Source organism: Symphalangus syndactylus, chromosome 17, assembly GCF_028878055.3.
Source record: "Symphalangus syndactylus isolate Jambi chromosome 17, NHGRI_mSymSyn1-v2.1_pri, whole genome shotgun sequence".
Taxonomy (NCBI): Eukaryota; Metazoa; Chordata; class Mammalia; order Primates; family Hylobatidae; genus Symphalangus; species Symphalangus syndactylus.
The window spans coordinates 85685975-85702355 of record NC_072439.2 but is presented as its reverse complement, the minus strand read 5'-3'; the positions used below and the strand labels follow the sequence as shown (position 1 = coordinate 85702355).

Here is a 16381-nt window from a genome sequence, read left to right as displayed (position 1 = left end):
GCATGTAATAGATGTGATGTACACACAGATAAGCATGTAACAGATGTGATGTACACACGGATCTGCATGTAACCGATGTGATATATACATGGATCTGCATGTAACCGATGTGATTTACACATGGATCTGCATGTAACCGATGTGATATACACACGGATCTGCATGTAAGAGATGTGATATACACACGGAGCTGCATGTAAGAGATGTGATATACACATGGATCTGCATGTAACCGATGTGATATATACATGGATCTGCATGTAACCGATGTGATATATACATGGATCTGCATGTAACCGATGTGATTTACACACGGATCTGCATGTAAGAGATGTGATATACACACGGAGCTGCATGTAAGAGATGTGATATACACATGGATCTGCATGTAACCAGTGTGATATACACACAGATCTGCATGTAACTGATGTGATTTACACATGGATCTGCATGTAACTGATGTGATACACGGGTCTGCATGTAACAGATGTGATATACACACGGGTCTGCATGTAACAGATGTGATATACACACGAATCTGCATGTAACCGATGTGATTTACACACGGATCTGCATGTAACCGATGTGATATATACACGGATCTGCACGTAACTGATGTGATATACACACGGATCTGCATGTAACAGACGTGATATACACATGGATCTGCATGTAACAGATGTAATATACACACGGATCTGCATGTAACAGGTGTGATATACCCACGGATCTACATGTAACAGATGTAATATACACAGATCTGCATGTAACAGATGTAATATACACACGGATAAGTGTGTAACAGATGTGATATACACACAGCTGCATGTAACTGATGTCATATACACATGGATCTGAATGTAACAGATGTAATATACACACGGATCTGCATGTAAGCGATGAGATTTACACACGGATCTGCATGTAACCGATTTGAGATATACACAGATCTGCATGTAACTGATGTGATTTACACATGGATCTGCATGTAACAGATCTGCAGATGTACTCCCTGAATCTAAAATAAAAGTTCAAAAACGAAACAGGGAAAAGCTTCCTGTATAGCTGTTTCTCTTGCAAATGAAAAATTAAATTCTGTGCCCTGCAACTAACTGAATAAACTCTCCTCTAGGCCAAGGGTACCCAATGGAACCTGAAAATCTATTCAGACCATGAAGGGAAGACAGTGTTGGATGTGCCTTATCATACTCCCCTGCCGTTAGAGTTCAGGCACACAACTGACCAGCATTAACATTTATATAGAGATCCTAAGACTGACAGAACAGTCTCTTTGTAGCTATAAGATACCTAATTCCAACCTCACTCTATTAAAATAATAGAGCATCACGGGACAGATAGCAGGGCTCTGGAAGAAATGCATATTTTGAAATGTCTCTGCAAAGCCGTCTGTTGAAGGGGAATTTCTGCATTACGTAGAGAATCTCCTTCCTTTACTAGTTCTCTCCAGAGGGTCCGACACCTTTGATAGGAGACACTCACATCTGTTCTCTCTGAAGTCTGCTACTGGGAGGCTTCATCTACATGGCAAGAACCTTGGCGTCCACACCCTGTCCCCCACCACTCCCCCACCACTCAAGCTAATTTCAACTCTTCAGGCAGAGCTTAACCCTTTCAACCAATTGCCAATCAGAAAATCTTTGAATTTACCTTTGACCTGTAAGCTGCACCTCGCTGTCCCACGTTGCCCCACCTTTCCGGATCAAACCAATGATTACCCCACTTATATTGATTGATGTCTCATGTCTCCCTACAACATAAAACCAAGCTGTAATCCAACTGCCTTGGGCCTGTTCTCAGGACCTCCTGAGGCTGTGTCACTGGTCATGATCCTTAACCTTGGCAAAATAAACTCCTAAATTGATTGAGACCCATCTCAAGGTACTTTCTGGTTTACATTCTGTATTCTCATATTCGTGTCAAGAATCTGAGTGCGCCAGGGAAATCCTCAGGAATATATTTGAACCTTTTCTCTCCTCCAGCAGCCAGCCAGTTACTATGTCCTACTGAATTTACCTCCCGAAAAACTCCATCCCACCATCACAACCTCAGTTCAGGCCTTTATCATGTCTTACCTACAGTGTTACAGCTGCCTCGTTTTAAACCTGTCTTCCACACGGTCAGCTGCGAGATCTAGTTAAAAACATGAGACCAGCTGGGTGCGGTGGCTCATGCCTGTAATCCCAGCACTTTGGGAGGCTGAGGCGGGTGGATCACCTGAGGTCAGGAGTTCGAGACCAGCCTGGCCAACATGGTGAAATCTCATCTCTACTAAAAATACAAAAATTAACCAGGCATGGTGGCGGGCACCTGTAATTCCAGCTACTTGGGTGGCTGAGGCAGGAGAATTGCTTGAACCCGGGAAGGCGGAGGTTGCAGTGAGCCGAGGTCACGTCACTGCACTCCAGCCTAGGTGACAGAGTGAGACTCGGGTATCTCAAAAAAAAAAAAAAAACACACACACACACAAAACATGAGACCAACCAACTTTCCTGCATGGAGTCTTTCAGTAACCTTCCATTTTCAAATCTTTTTCCTGATAGGGCACGTATAGAAAAGGCTATTTGTGTGGAACACAGGAGGCATGAAAGAGGCTGCTCGCTCCTAGAGGCAGCTGGTGTGGCAATATCAGCCATCCCAGGTCCGTCCTAGCCCAGTGGAAGTCAGACACGCCTGTCACCCTTTCTGTTGAGAAGTTCTTTGTGGGGCCAAAATTCAAAGCCAGCCTTCTGTGACCACAGCCTGCTTAGTCGGCCTCATCTCCTGCCACTCTTTAAGTGCACATCTGTTCCAGCTGTGCCGAATCACTGTGGTGGTGTGTTTTGCTACCCCTGTGCCTGTGCTTATGTTGTTTTCTCTGCCTGCTATCTCTCCTTTTCCCACCCGGTCATCTGTGGCTTACCTTTTGAGAAGCAATACAGAAAGTCTTACCTGAAACGTGCCTGCCAACCACCACACACCTAAGCCAAATAGGTCAAGTATACCTCCCAGGGGTTCCCATGCTGCCCTGCATATAGCTCTATCATCACATTGAGCACATTTTACTGTAATTATGTGATTATTGATCTGCCTGTCCTACCAGTCTGTGGTAGGCTCCTCAGCCAGGTCCCTAGGGGTGGGGACCTGGTCTTCATCCTCTTTGCCGCTCCTGGGCTTCATCCTGGGCCTGGTTCATGGTAGGTGCTCAGTAAATGTTAAATAGATGAATGAATGCTTCTGACAAAGAGGAAATCTAATCTAGAGCCCTGTGAAGCTGCAGGCTCTCCGATTCTGCTGCTCTGCAGGTGACTTAGTTTTGTGGAAATAGTTCTTCCCTTCTGAGTCCATGTTTCTTTTTTCCTTACCTAGGGCAGCTCGTGCAGCTGGAAGAGAAAGGGCAGGGTTCAGTGCCCTGGTCAGTATATGGTGTCTACATCCAGGCTGCTGGGGGCCCCTTGGCATTCCTGGTTATTATGGCCCTTTTCATGCTGAATGTAGGCAGCACCGCCTTCAGCACCTGGTGGTTGAGTTACTGGATCAAGCAAGGAAGCGGGGTAAGGTTACTCATAAATGGGAAAGTTCTGTATCTAAGAATGTGGCTGTTTCTCCCTATTCCCTGGATCTTCTTAGGGAAACTGTTCTAGTTTTCACTTAAAAGAAGCCGTGAAGAGAAATTTTTCCAGGATGAAAAGATAAGTCCCTAATGTAGCCTCACCAGAGAGAAAAAAACCCTGACCAACCCTCAGGGCAGTAGGGCATGTCAGTAGGACACCTGCAGGCTATCTGCTCTCATGCATTATATATTAGTCCATTTTTGCACTGCTATAAAGGAATACCCAAGACTGGGTACTTGATAAAGGAAAGAGGGTTAATTGACTCCCACATAACTGGGGAGGCCCCAGGAAACTTATAATCATGGTGGAAGGCAAAGGAGAAGGAGGCACCTTCTTCACAAGGTGGCAGAAGAGAGAAGACAGCGTGTGCGGGAAGACATGTCAAACACTTCTAAAACCGTCAGATCTCGTGAGAACTCACTGTCACGACGAGAAAAGCATGGGGGAATCCACCCCACGATCTAGTCACCTCCCACTGGGTCCCTTCCTCACCACCTGGGAATTACAATTCAAGATGAGCTTTGGGTGGGGACACAAAGCCAAACCATATCACATTAGAACAGAGAAAAAGAGGGCTAGGTGTGGTGGCTCATGCCTGTAATCCCAGCACTTTGGGAGGCTGAGGCAGGCAGATCACTTGGGGCTAGGAGTTCGAGACCAGCATGGCCAAAACCCCGTCTGTACGAAAAATACAAAAATTAGCTGGGCATGGTGGTGCACACCTGTAATCCCAGGTACTTGGGAGGCTGAGGCATGAGAATTGCTTGAACTCAGGAGGCAGAGGGTGCAGTGAGCCATGATCGCGCCACTGCACTCCAGCCTGGGTGACAGAGTGAGACACTGTCTCAAAAAAAAAAAAAGAGGTGGACAAAGCCATGATCAGGTCCCAGGGTCATTATCCTGTACCCTGCCCTGCCCTTGAGCTGAGAATGGCGCTGAGCAGGGGCTCTTGGCAGTCTTTAGGAGTCTTGCCTCATAGAACTTTGGCTCCAAACAGAACACCACTGTGACTCGAGGGAACGAGACCTCGGTGAGTGACAGCATGAAGGACAATCCTCATATGCAGTACTACGCCAGCATCTACGCCCTCTCCATGGCAGTCATGCTGATCCTGAAAGCCATTCGAGGAGTTGTCTTTGTCAAGGTATGCAGTGGTGGGTGGTCTCTTCCCTCCTCCCTGGTGACCTGTGGTCAGGCTTTGGTGTGGCGTCTCTCAGTTCATGCTGAGTAGGGGAGCTCCCTTAAGCAGAATGGCCCTGGCTGAGATGACTCATATTCCATTAGCCTCCACCTTTTCTCACTTGCCACCCGTCCCTCCTGACCCCTCACACCTCCCTACTTTGGGAGTGGATGTGCTGCGGAGCAGTGCTCTGGACAAGTAGGAACGGGGCTGTCCCTGGGCCCTGACCACTCTGTGCTCTGCTCCTCAGGGCACACTGCGAGCTTCCTCCCGGCTGCATGACGAGCTTTTCCGAAGGATCCTTCGAAGCCCTATGAAGTTTTTTGACACGACCCCCACAGGGAGGATTCTCAACAGGTTTTCCAAAGACATGGATGAAGGTATTTCTCACTGAGCCTTTTTTTAATACTCGAGTTCACTGTGCTTCCAACCTTCTAGATGATTCTCCAAATGTGCAGATCTGTCTGTCTGTAGATCCTGAGAGCACAGTGGCTGCTGGTGTTTTCACCAGGAGCATTGCAACTGCATTTTCTGTCTTGTTTGACCTGAAAACAAATTCAATGAATTGAGTTAGCAGAAAGGCTTTGAACAGAGGCATCTGAGATTCTGAAACACACACAGATTTTAAAGCAATGCATTGGTTTCTTGATGCCTACAACCTGGCAGGTTTTCTGGCTGTTATATGGGCTGTGCCTGCACCAGAACTGAAATACTGTACCCCCACAGTTCAGAGTAACAGTAAAGCCCCTGACATTGACAGGGGGCTTCCTGTGTAGCAAGCAGCATGCTCAGTGTTTTATGCATGTTACCTTAATCCCCGCAGCGGCCCTGTCAGGCGGGTGTTGTTTCACTCCTTGAATAATGAGAAAGCTGCTATCTGGAAAGGTCAAGGAACTGGCCCAAGATCTACAGCTATTGAGTAACCAAGCTGGAAATTGAACCCAGATCTTTTTGACCCCAAAGCTAATGTTTTTAATTGCTGCACTGTAGCTGCCTTCATAGAAGGAGTTTGTTTCAGGCATTGATAGGCCATTGTAAACCCATGGCCAGAGGTAACAAGAAATCAGAACTATCCCTGATACTCGAACTGACACATGACATGTTCCCATTTCTGCTAAACACACACGCATGTGCTCACACATGAATGGAAAAAAAGAAAAAAGTAAATAGTAGCAACATGTCTGGGTTTTGCATGAAACTACTTTAGCCAAAAGAAAAAAGGGGGTGGGGTGGAGAGACAGCCAAAAAGAGATGAAAGTTGGTAACTGCTGAAGGGTCTGTGCTCTTCCTTTAACTTTTGTGTATAAAAATTTTGCAAGACAAAAAATGTCTTAAATGTTAACAGCAGTTCGTTGGTATTGGTAAGAATATAGTTTTTGTTTTCTTCTTCACATATTTATTTTCCAAATATTTTAAAATAACCATATGTTACTTTGTAAAGGGGGGAAATGTTTAAAGCAGTGGGGCAGGAAGGAAACCAAGAAAAGGGAGTAGAGTAAGAGGATTTTCTTGAGACAAAAAAAAAAAATCAGAGCATCCAGGTTTCTAAATTTTTCTTTGATCAGACTGTTTAAAGACAACATCACAAACTTCAGATAGAGATTTTATGGAACCTCTTTTTGTTTTTTTCAATTTTCAGTTCCATTTTTCCAAACTATCTGACACTTGCTCCTTTATTGGTTTCCGCAGTTGATGTGCGGCTGCCGTTCCAGGCCGAGATGTTCATCCAGAACGTTATCCTGGTGTTCTTCTGCGTGGGAATGATCGCAGGAGTCTTCCCGTGGTTCCTTGTGGCAGTGGGGCCCCTCGTCATCCTCTTTTCAGTCCTGCACATTGTCTCCAGGTAAATAGGAAGCGTTCATGTCTCCTGGGGCCGTGGAGAAGCCTGAGTTGCTAGGCAGCTGCTGTGACACGGAGCTCATTCTCTCTCCAGGGTCCTGATTCGGGAGCTGAAGCGTCTGGACAATATCACGCAGTCACCTTTCCTCTCCCACATCACGTCCAGCATACAGGGCCTTGCCACCATCCACGCCTACAATAAAGGGCAGGAGTTTCTGCACAGGTTTGTCCTGATGGGGGCTAGAGGCCTCAAAGGGGAGTCAGCATCCCAGCATTTGATACTTGTCTGGGAGGCTCTTCAAGGCCAGAGATGGGGATTATAAAGCTCATTACCAAGGGTATTCATGATTTAATGGAATAATCTCTGATTAAAATCCAATTGCTTGGCGGGACTCCTTTCTGAGCAAGTGAGAAAACAAAAATACAGATTTGGGCCACATGCGGCGTCACGTGCCTATGGTCACAGCTACTCAGGAGGCTGAGGCTGGAGGATGGCTTGAGCCCAGGTGTTCAAGTCCAGCCTGGGCGATATAGTGGACCCCATCTCAAAACCAAATACAAGGAACAAACACCACAGATTAGGAGTCTATTGGCCTTGGTCCTGAAAAGCTATATTTCATAGAGTTTTGCTTTTTCCTTTAAGTAGTAAAAGGTAGTCATGACATTTGAGTAGATTTTATTTAAGCATCGAGTATTGTTTATTTGTGAAACTTATGTACATTGTCATTGTGGAGCTTTGTATTAATAAGAGATTGGAACTAACTTAAATGTTCTTCAATATATGACAGGTTGAATAAGCTATGGTATATCCATAGAGTAGTACTATGTGGCCCTTAAAAAGAATGAGGTAGCTCTATAGGTACTGATAGGGAATGATCTCCAGCATATATCAGTGAAAGAGCAGGGTACAGATGTGTATATTAATATATTGTATGCTACCTTTGAGTATGTGTTTTTATGTATAACATTTAGAATATCAGGCTGGGTACAGTGGCTCCCGCCTATAATCCCAGCACTTTGGGAGGCCGAGGTGGGCGGATCGCCTGAGGTCGGGAGTTCGAGACCAGCCTGGCCAACATGGTGGAACCTTGTCTCTACTAAAAATACAAAAAAATTAACCAGACGTGGTGGCAGGCGCCTGTAATCCAGCTACTCGGGAGGCTGAGGCAGGAGAATCACTTGAACCCAGGAGACAAAGGTTTCAGTGAGGCCAGACCATGCTGTTGCACTCCAGCCTGGGCGACAAGAGTGAGACTCCTTCTCAAAAAAAAATAAAAATAAAAATTTAAAATATCTCTGAAAGGATTAAAAAAAAAACCTGTTAGTTGCCACTGGAAGGGAGAACTGGGTAGCTGGAAGATGGGAAGGAGACAGACTTGACCTTTCATGGTAAACCTTTTGTAACTTTTAAATTTTCTATTCTGTATATATGTTGCCTATTGCAAAAGTTGGGTAATTATTTTTAGAGAGAAAATTTAGAATAGAAAGTTTAGAAAAAATTATTTTCAAAATGTTAAATGACTCAGAAAAATAATTCCTAAACTTTAAGCAGAAAGGAAAGTGAAATGTACTAAATACGTACATGCGTATATACCTACACACAGTAAATGTCAGTGCATTGAAAAAAACTGTTGGGAGGAAATGCAGCAGAATATCAACTCTGGTTTTAACAGGGTGATGAGATTACTGGAATTTTACATTTTCCTATTTTTATTGCATTTTCTAAATTTTCTCTAAAGATTACATATTTTATTGGAAAGAGGAAAAGTGATTTTTCAAAGCAAAGCACATCTGTGCAGCAAAACTTCCTGCTCTGGAGTTCTAGTTGTACATGGTGCACTGAGCCTTCAGAGGGGTCTGGTCTGCTCTCTGGGACCCCTACTGATGGCCGTGCCATGCTCCTTCAGTAGCAGTAAACATTGCCTGAGTCCCTTTTGCTGTGGTTTAGCTCGCTTCTCCTGGTGCTTGGCTCCATAGCTGGGGAACAAGTGCCATTCTGCACGGTGGCGGTGTGTGCACACACTTACGGTGTTCCCATATTCACTCTGAGTTTCTTTTCCCTCGCCTTGAACCATTTCTGCTGTTGGCGTTTGTAACCTTTCTTTTTTTCAGGAAATGCCCTCTGAGCTAAGATATTTTTCTGAAGTTTAACACAAGCCTCTTTATTCAGTCTCTTTTCCCATGCTTACTCTGTGCTGAGGTAGATGTTTTCCCTAACTTCCTTAATAGGATTATTTTTTTGTTTTTAAAGAGTAACTAAGATTAGAAAAACTTAATGTCCTCCTATGCATGCGGCCTAGAATACCTCCAGAATTCCTAGAATACCCTCCTGGAGTTTCCAGGGCATTCTCTCAGTTAGAAACAGGAAGTATTTAAACACGTGCCCTCCATCATGTGATTCACTGAAGCTTTGACCATGCGTTGGGTTGTGTGGTACTTTCTTTGCCCATTAGGTGTTGTCTTTCTCACAGGTACCAGGAGCTGCTGGATGACAACCAAGCTCCTTTTTTCTTGTTTACGTGTGCGATGCGGTGGCTGGCTGTGCGGCTGGACCTCATCAGCATCGCCCTCATCACCACCACGGGGCTGATGATCGTTCTCATGCACGGGCAGATTCCCCCAGCCTATGCGGGTCTCGCCATCTCTTATGCTGTCCAGGTCAGTCTCTGGGATAGGAGCGTCATCTTTGCTTGTTTGAGTCCTTCCTGTGCTGATGTAAAAGAGGGATGATTGTGAGGGGCTCCACCCCGAGCCATTATTTCACCTCTGGACCCCTAGAGTTGCTCATGGTCTGATTTGACCGTAACAATCTGGATTTGACTGGGGCAGGTAGGGATAAGAGAGAGGTAAGTGTGGAATCCAGGAATAAAGGAATTGAACTCTGTTGCATGTGTGTAATAAGTAGATGCTATTTTCTTCAAAAAGAAACATGATCTTGAAAATAGTTTCTTAATTGTGGGTTTCTGTGTTCACCACCATTTCATCTCTGGCCTGTTTTTAGTCTTCTAAGAAATGTTATAGACTCAATATGCTTCTTACGTGCATTTAAACCCTTCTGGCCCCTAGGGATGATTGAGGGTCTTCAAATAGCTCAGAGAATAGTTGAGAACTTGAGCACTGACTAGATACTTTAAGATGTTGAGTGATTATTATTACCCTCTAAAATAATGGTATTGGAATTATGTTTTTAAGGAGTCTGTATTTTAGAGAGATACAAGCTGAAATAATTTGGATGAGATAAGCTCTCTGCGATTTGCTTCCAAATAGTATGGGGGGGTGGGGGTAGGAATGGAAGGGAATACAAATGAAACAATATTGACTGTAAGTTGCTCATTTTTACAGTAGAGTTTTGGTACCTGGGAGTTCATTATACTACTCTTTCTACTCTTGTGTGTTTGACATTTTTCTGTATCGAAAAGATAAAAATAAATAAGTAGTAAAAGGAACCCCAGAGATATATGTCTTCACAGGTACCCCAAGATGTCCAGCCACATTTTGCAATTTACTTGACAACTGGTTGGGGAAGACAATGCATTATACAGACTGTTTTTTTTTTTTGTTTTTTTTTTTTTTTTTTTTTTTTTTTGAGACGGAGTCTCGCTCTGTTGCCCAGGCTGGAGTGCAGTGGCGCGATCTCAGCTCACTGCAAGCTCCGGCTCCCGGGTTCACGCCATTCTCCTGCCTCAGCCTCCCGAGTAGCTGGGACTACAGGCACCCGCCAACACGCCCGGCTAATTTTTTGTATTTTTAGTAGAGACGGGGTTTCACCGTGTTAGCCAGGATGGTCTCGATCTCCTGACCTCGTGATCCGCCCACCTCGGCCTCCCAAAGTGCTGGGATTACAGGCTTGAGCCACCGCGCCCGGCCTATACAGACTGTTTTTAAACTCCCCAGTCTGTGGAGCACAGGGGCTCCAGACTCACTCATTTCCCAGCATTATATATCTGATTTGACTTTCCTGGAAGCATTCTTACTAGTTGCTCATAGGTTGATATCTCCATTTGTTGTGACTCCCACAAACAGGCTCAGATACAAGTAGGAAGTCCAGAAGTGAATCAGTTGCAGATATGTGTTATTGGAAATGTAAAGATGAATAGAAAGGCTTTGGGTACAAGAAAGTGGTTCCAGCAGTGCCATAATACTGCCCGCATTCACTGAGCATTGCAGTTGATGCGGTAACAGGTATGTCTTAAAAGCTAAGAGAATGACTAGGTCCCTAAGACCAGCTGCTGCGTGTGCTCAGTTCTTAGTGGTCCGCTAGACGAAGGAAGTTCTCCAGCATTGGCCTGGCGTGTATTGATAATGAATTATCTCTTTGATTGCTGTTTTCCATTATCAGTTAACGGGGCTGTTCCAGTTTACGGTCAGACTGGCATCTGAGACAGAAGCTCGATTCACCTCAGTGGAGAGGATCAATCACTACATTAAGGTCAGACTGCTGTAGGCCTTTTACCGTGATCTGACTCCTCTTGGAGTCGGTTTACCCTTTGCTGCCTCAGCTGGGTGTACAAGGAGGAGGCTTGTGTTCTCTGCCTATCTAATCCCACAGAATCTCCAGCAATCTCTCCACCATGCTTGGAATGGGAAAGAGATTACCGTAAGAGTTTCTAAGTATATTTGTAAATTATGTCGAGTTGAGAACTTCATTGGCTAATTTCCAGAATGTTCAGAATCTTGTCAGTTCAGCCTAACTGACTAATGGAGCATTTTCCTTACACTGTTTAAAACCATGTATTGTTTTAATTCTTACTATAGTCTAGTTGTTCTTAATCAGGGATGGCCATCAGGACCCCCTACTGAGCTTTTGGCAGGACAAACGTGGCCTCATCTCTGGATTCTGTTGCAGTGTATTGGGGTGGGACCCAGGCTTCTATAGTTTGAAAAGCTCCATAGCTAATTCTAAACTGCTCTCCCAGCTTACAAACAAGTAAATTTAATTGATACTGAGAGTATCCAGCTCTTCCCACCTTTCCCCAGGAACCCCTTCCATCTCGCCGTGGGTGGCAGGCATCTTGCTGCTGTCCTAACTGGAACTCTTAAAGCAATTTCCTACAGGGATGTCTTAATCCATTTCACACTGCTGTAAAGAACTACCTGAGACTGGGTAATTTATGAAGAAAAGAGGTTTAAGTCACTCACAGTTCCGCAGGCTTAACAGGAAGCATGGCTGGAAGGCCTCAGGAAACTTACAATCATAGCGAAAGGTGAAGGGGAAGCAAGCACATCTTCCCATGATAGAGCAGGAGAGAGAGAGAAGGGGGAAGTGCCACACACTTTCAAACAACCAGATCTCCTGAGAACTCACTGTCACAGGAACAGCAAGGGGGAAGTCCACCCCCCTGATTCAGTCATCTGCCACCAGGCCTCTCCCCTGACACATGGGGATTATTATACAATTTGAGATGAGATTTGGGTGGGAACACAGAGCTAAACCATATCAGGGGTTGTCCAATCACTTGGCTTCCCAGGGCCACATTGGAAGAAGAATTGTCTCGGGCCACACATAAAATAATACTAACGATAGCTGATGAGCTTAAAAAAAAAAAAGATTGCAAAAAAAAGTCTCATAATGTGTTAAGAAAGTTTACGAATTTGTGTTGGGCCACATTGAAAGCTGTCCTGGGCTGCATGTGGCCCAAGGGCCGCAGATTGGACAAATTTGCTTATAAAGAAGCAGCATCGTGAGTAGTTAGATTCTCAAATTGAACTCAATTCTTAAGAATTATCTATTTTATTGAATTGCTGTGAGACTTTACAAGCATCTGTGTCATTGTTTATATGTGAAGAGTATATTCTGAGTTCCCAACACTTGACTTTGAAACATAGTTTTGAAAAGTTAACTTTTTTCTTTTTTTCCTTTATTTTTTATTTTTTATTTTTTATTTTTATTTTTATTTTTGAGAGAGAGGGTCTTATTGTCACCCGGGCTCGAGTGCAGTGGTGTGAATATGGCTCAGTCTGGCCTCGACCTCCCAGGCTCAAGTGATCCTCCCACCTCAGCCCCCCAAGTAACTGGGACTACAAGCATGCGCCACTAGGCCCAGCTCATTTTTGTATTTTTTGTAGAGATGGGTTTCACCATGTTGCCCAGGCTGGTCTCAAACTCCTGGGCTCAAGCGATCTGCCTCTGCCTCCACCTCCCAAAATGCTGGGATTATAGACAGGAGCCATAGTGTCCAGCCTGAAAAATTACTCTTTCAGTTGGGAACTGAGTGTATGTAAACTGGGTTTTCTAATAGAGATGTGCTTCACTGATTTGTTTTGACAGTGAGCCTCATTAGTGGTAGAATATTTCTTAAGCTTACAAATGAATAACTTTCTTATTCTCAGAAAGGATGGCAGGTGGCTGCCCAGTGTATCTAATAATAGCTCTTCTTTAATGTTTAGAAGTTAGCCTCTTTGCACACTGTCCTGGTATGTAGATGACCCGTGTGTGTACATATGTGCAGTGTTTGAGTTAATGTTATGGTTGGTGAGAGCCTTATGCTGGAGAGGTTAGGATTACAGTCAGTGGTGGTACAAAGTGGACCCTGCTGAAACTGGTCACATTTCAGGGGCCTGCCCTCCCACTCACTGTCCCAACACAGAGTCCTTCCAGCTTGGAGTTTTAGACTTTAGGCTTAACCCCCGAGAGTGCTACAGTCTTTGGCCCTAACTTCCCCCATAAGGCTATATACTCCATGGCCAATTGCCAGAGAGTTTTTAAAAGATCACGAGATATGATTGTTGATGACAAAAATTACCCAAGCAGTGATATCACAGCATTTTGAGCTGGAGCAGATTCTCAAGATCATCTAATCCAGTCTGCACAATTTGCAGATAAGAAACTAAGATGCAGAAGAAGTGGTGATCTGTCCAGGTCACACAGTGGCAAAATTAGAGTCTGTGTCTCCTGGATTGACCAAGACATGCCAGAATGCCGGGATCTAATTAGATGTTCAGTAAATATTAGTTTTCTTCCTTTGGATTTAAGCCGATGGTTATCAAATGGTAGAATCCTATCTCAAAGAATTTCAGTAAAAACTGCTGTGGTGGAGGAGTGGAAGGCCTCATGTCTGCCTGTGTTGGTTTTCCTTTGGCCCCCAAGGCAGCTTTGTGTAATAGTTCCTTGAGACAAAAGGTAGTCTGAACACCACTTCCCTCCCCAGGCTGCTGCTAGTAGCCATGACACTTAGTAGCCATTGTGCTCTGTCTCTGTCTAGTTTAGTGATGATAAGCATTTACTTCCAAGGTAGCAGGGAAGCATTTGCTTCCAGGTAGCATTTGCTTCCTAGCAAGGTGACAGGGTGGCAGCTACCTCTGTGTGGCTACTATGGTTGTCCTGGTTTTATTTCTCCGTGACAAAGCCTGCAGCTCCCCAAGAATCTGTGGTCAGTCTGAACTGGCCACCCTTGTCTCCCCAGACTCTCTCCTTGGAAGCACCTGCCAGAATTAAGAACAAGGCTCCCTCCCCTGACTGGCCCCAGGAGGGAGAGGTGACCTTCGAGAACGCAGAGATGAGGTACCGAGAAAACCTCCCTCTCGTCCTAAAGAAAGTATCCTTCACGATCAAACCCAAAGAGAAGATTGGCATTGTGGGGCGGACAGGATCAGGTAAGGATGTGCAAAGCCTTCTTTGAATCCATTGGAACGTAGCAGTTTATGAAATATCACTTTCATCCCTTTAAACCGGATCCTTGTTTGTTTGATAAGCGATTAGTGTCTCAGCCCCCTACTGAAACCAATTTTCTAGGTTTATTGTTGAACCTGCTTTGATGACATTGAGTGCTTTTCCCAGTCATAAATGTGCACATTCTCAATGCAGAATACTGGGGCACACAGCCAAGTACGAAAGAGGAGCAGCACCCACAACTCTGCTACCCAGAGAGAAGCATTGCTAACGTTTTGGTAGCTATCTTGTTAGGCTTCCTCTAGTAATATGTAGGTTTACAAAAATGAAGTCATTGACACATGCTGTTTCATGGCCTTCTTTTAAAACTATCAGTAGGCTAGGCGCAGTGGCTCATGCCTGTAATCCCAGCACTTTGGGAGGGCGAGGCGGGTGGATCACCTGAGGAGTTCAACACCAGCCAGAACAACATGGTGAAACCCTATCTCTACTAAAAGTCCAAAATTAGCCAGGTGTAGTGGCGCATGCCTGTAGTCCCAGCTACTTGGGAGGCTGAGGCAGGAGAATGGCGTGAATCCGGGAGGCGGAGGTTGCAGTGAGCCGAGATCACGCCACTACACTCCAACCTGGGTGACAGAGCGAGACTCTGTCTCAAAAAAAAGAAAAGAAATGTGTAACTATAGATCCTTTAGATTTCAAAGGTCAAGACTTGAGTAATTTACTTCTTTTTTTTTGAGACAAAGTCTCGCTCTGTCATCAGGCTGTAGTGCAGTGGTGCGATCTCAGCTCACTGTAACCTCCACCTCCCAGGTTCAAGCGATTCTCCTGCCTCAGCCTCTCACGTAGCTGGGACTACAGGGGTGCCAGCTAATTTTTTTGTATTTTTAGTAGAGACGGGGTTTCACCATGTTGACCAGGATGGTCTTGATGTCCTGACCTCATGATCCACCCACCTCAGCCTCCGAAAGTGCTGGGATTACAGGTGTGAGCCATCGCACTCGGTTCCTTTTTTCTCACTTTCTTTCCTAAATAGCATTCCAAGGACTGAACTTGTCTTCTTTTACTGTCCTTTTTATCCTTGTATAAGAGGTATCTTTGATTCAGTTTTCATTAGCTTTCTAGGCTCCATGCTTCTTTGGCATCAAAACTCTTCTAGCTTTTTTCCTTGCCATAAAAAAAAAAAAAAAAACTTTTATCTTTTCTGGCCAATTTATTTTAAATAACGTTCTAAGGAAGAAAAAGAAAAAGCCGTTTCCTGCTTTCTGTTTGAGGGAATTACTTCATGTCAAAACAAGACATTGCTCCAGGTCTTTCATGCTGGAAGGGAATCTTTAGCCAAGCAGGGTGACTGTCCCCAAGCCTTTTTACTGTTCTCTCCCTTGAGCCCCTCTGCTGCATTGGTCCCCAGAGGTACACGGCTCCCCTGAAAGCTGACTGATGTCCCTTGTTATGATTTCCCTTTAACACAGGTGAGATAGGCCAAAACAGGCACCACAACTTCACTAAACAATAGTTAGTGACAGGAGAGAAACAAGAAAAAGAACATAGTGGGCGCAGTGGCGCACGCCTGTAATCCCAGCACTCTGGGAGGCTGAAGTGGGTGGATCACCTGAGGTCAGGAGTTCAAGACCAGCCTGGCCAACATGGTGAAACCCCATCTCTACTAAAAATACAAAAAGTTAGCCGGGCGTGGTGGTGGATGCCTGTAATTCCAGCCACTCGGGAGGCTGAAGCAGGAGAATCTCTTGAACCCGGGAGGTGGAGGTTGCAGTGAGCTGAGATTGCGCCATTGCCTTCCAGCCTGAGCAACAAGAGCGAAACTCTGTCTCAAAAATAATAATAATAATAACCTGATTTACACTCTGGTTCTAATAGAGCTTCTTCCAAGTTTCACGGGTAACTTGGAAACTCTCCTGTGGTCATGTCAGTCAAGGACACCATCTTGAGGACTTCACTGCCTTTCTTACCAGCACATCCCATCGGTGCAAAGGTAGTCAGATTCAGAGGACTCTAAAGTCTTCCAGTCCAGGTGGTCCAAACCTAGGCACCTTTTGTTAAAGTGGAACAACTTGACCCCTTGTTTCAGGCACCATTCCTTCCTTAGCTTAGATCTTAAAGCCCTGCCTCAGCCCAGAGGGAATG

At 44.9% G+C, this 16381-nt stretch overlaps 1 protein-coding gene across 5 annotated transcripts in view; it reads left to right on the top strand.

Annotated features, from left to right (window-relative positions):
• ABCC5 (ATP binding cassette subfamily C member 5) overlaps window positions 1-16381 on the top strand; it is a 96556-nt gene that overhangs the window by 59700 nt on the left and 20475 nt on the right. For all 5 annotated transcript variants that reach the window (XM_063621714.1, XM_063621715.1, XM_063621716.1 and 2 more), the window contains 8 exons: window positions 3367-3551; window positions 4609-4755; window positions 5042-5171; window positions 6481-6634; window positions 6725-6853; window positions 9102-9288; window positions 10970-11059; window positions 14034-14223. In XM_063621714.1, coding sequence (XP_063477784.1) covers window positions 3367-3551; window positions 4609-4755; window positions 5042-5171; window positions 6481-6634; window positions 6725-6853; window positions 9102-9288; window positions 10970-11059; window positions 14034-14223 — 1212 coding nt within the window. The remainder of the gene's footprint in view (window positions 1-3366; window positions 3552-4608; window positions 4756-5041; window positions 5172-6480; window positions 6635-6724; window positions 6854-9101; window positions 9289-10969; window positions 11060-14033; window positions 14224-16381) is intronic.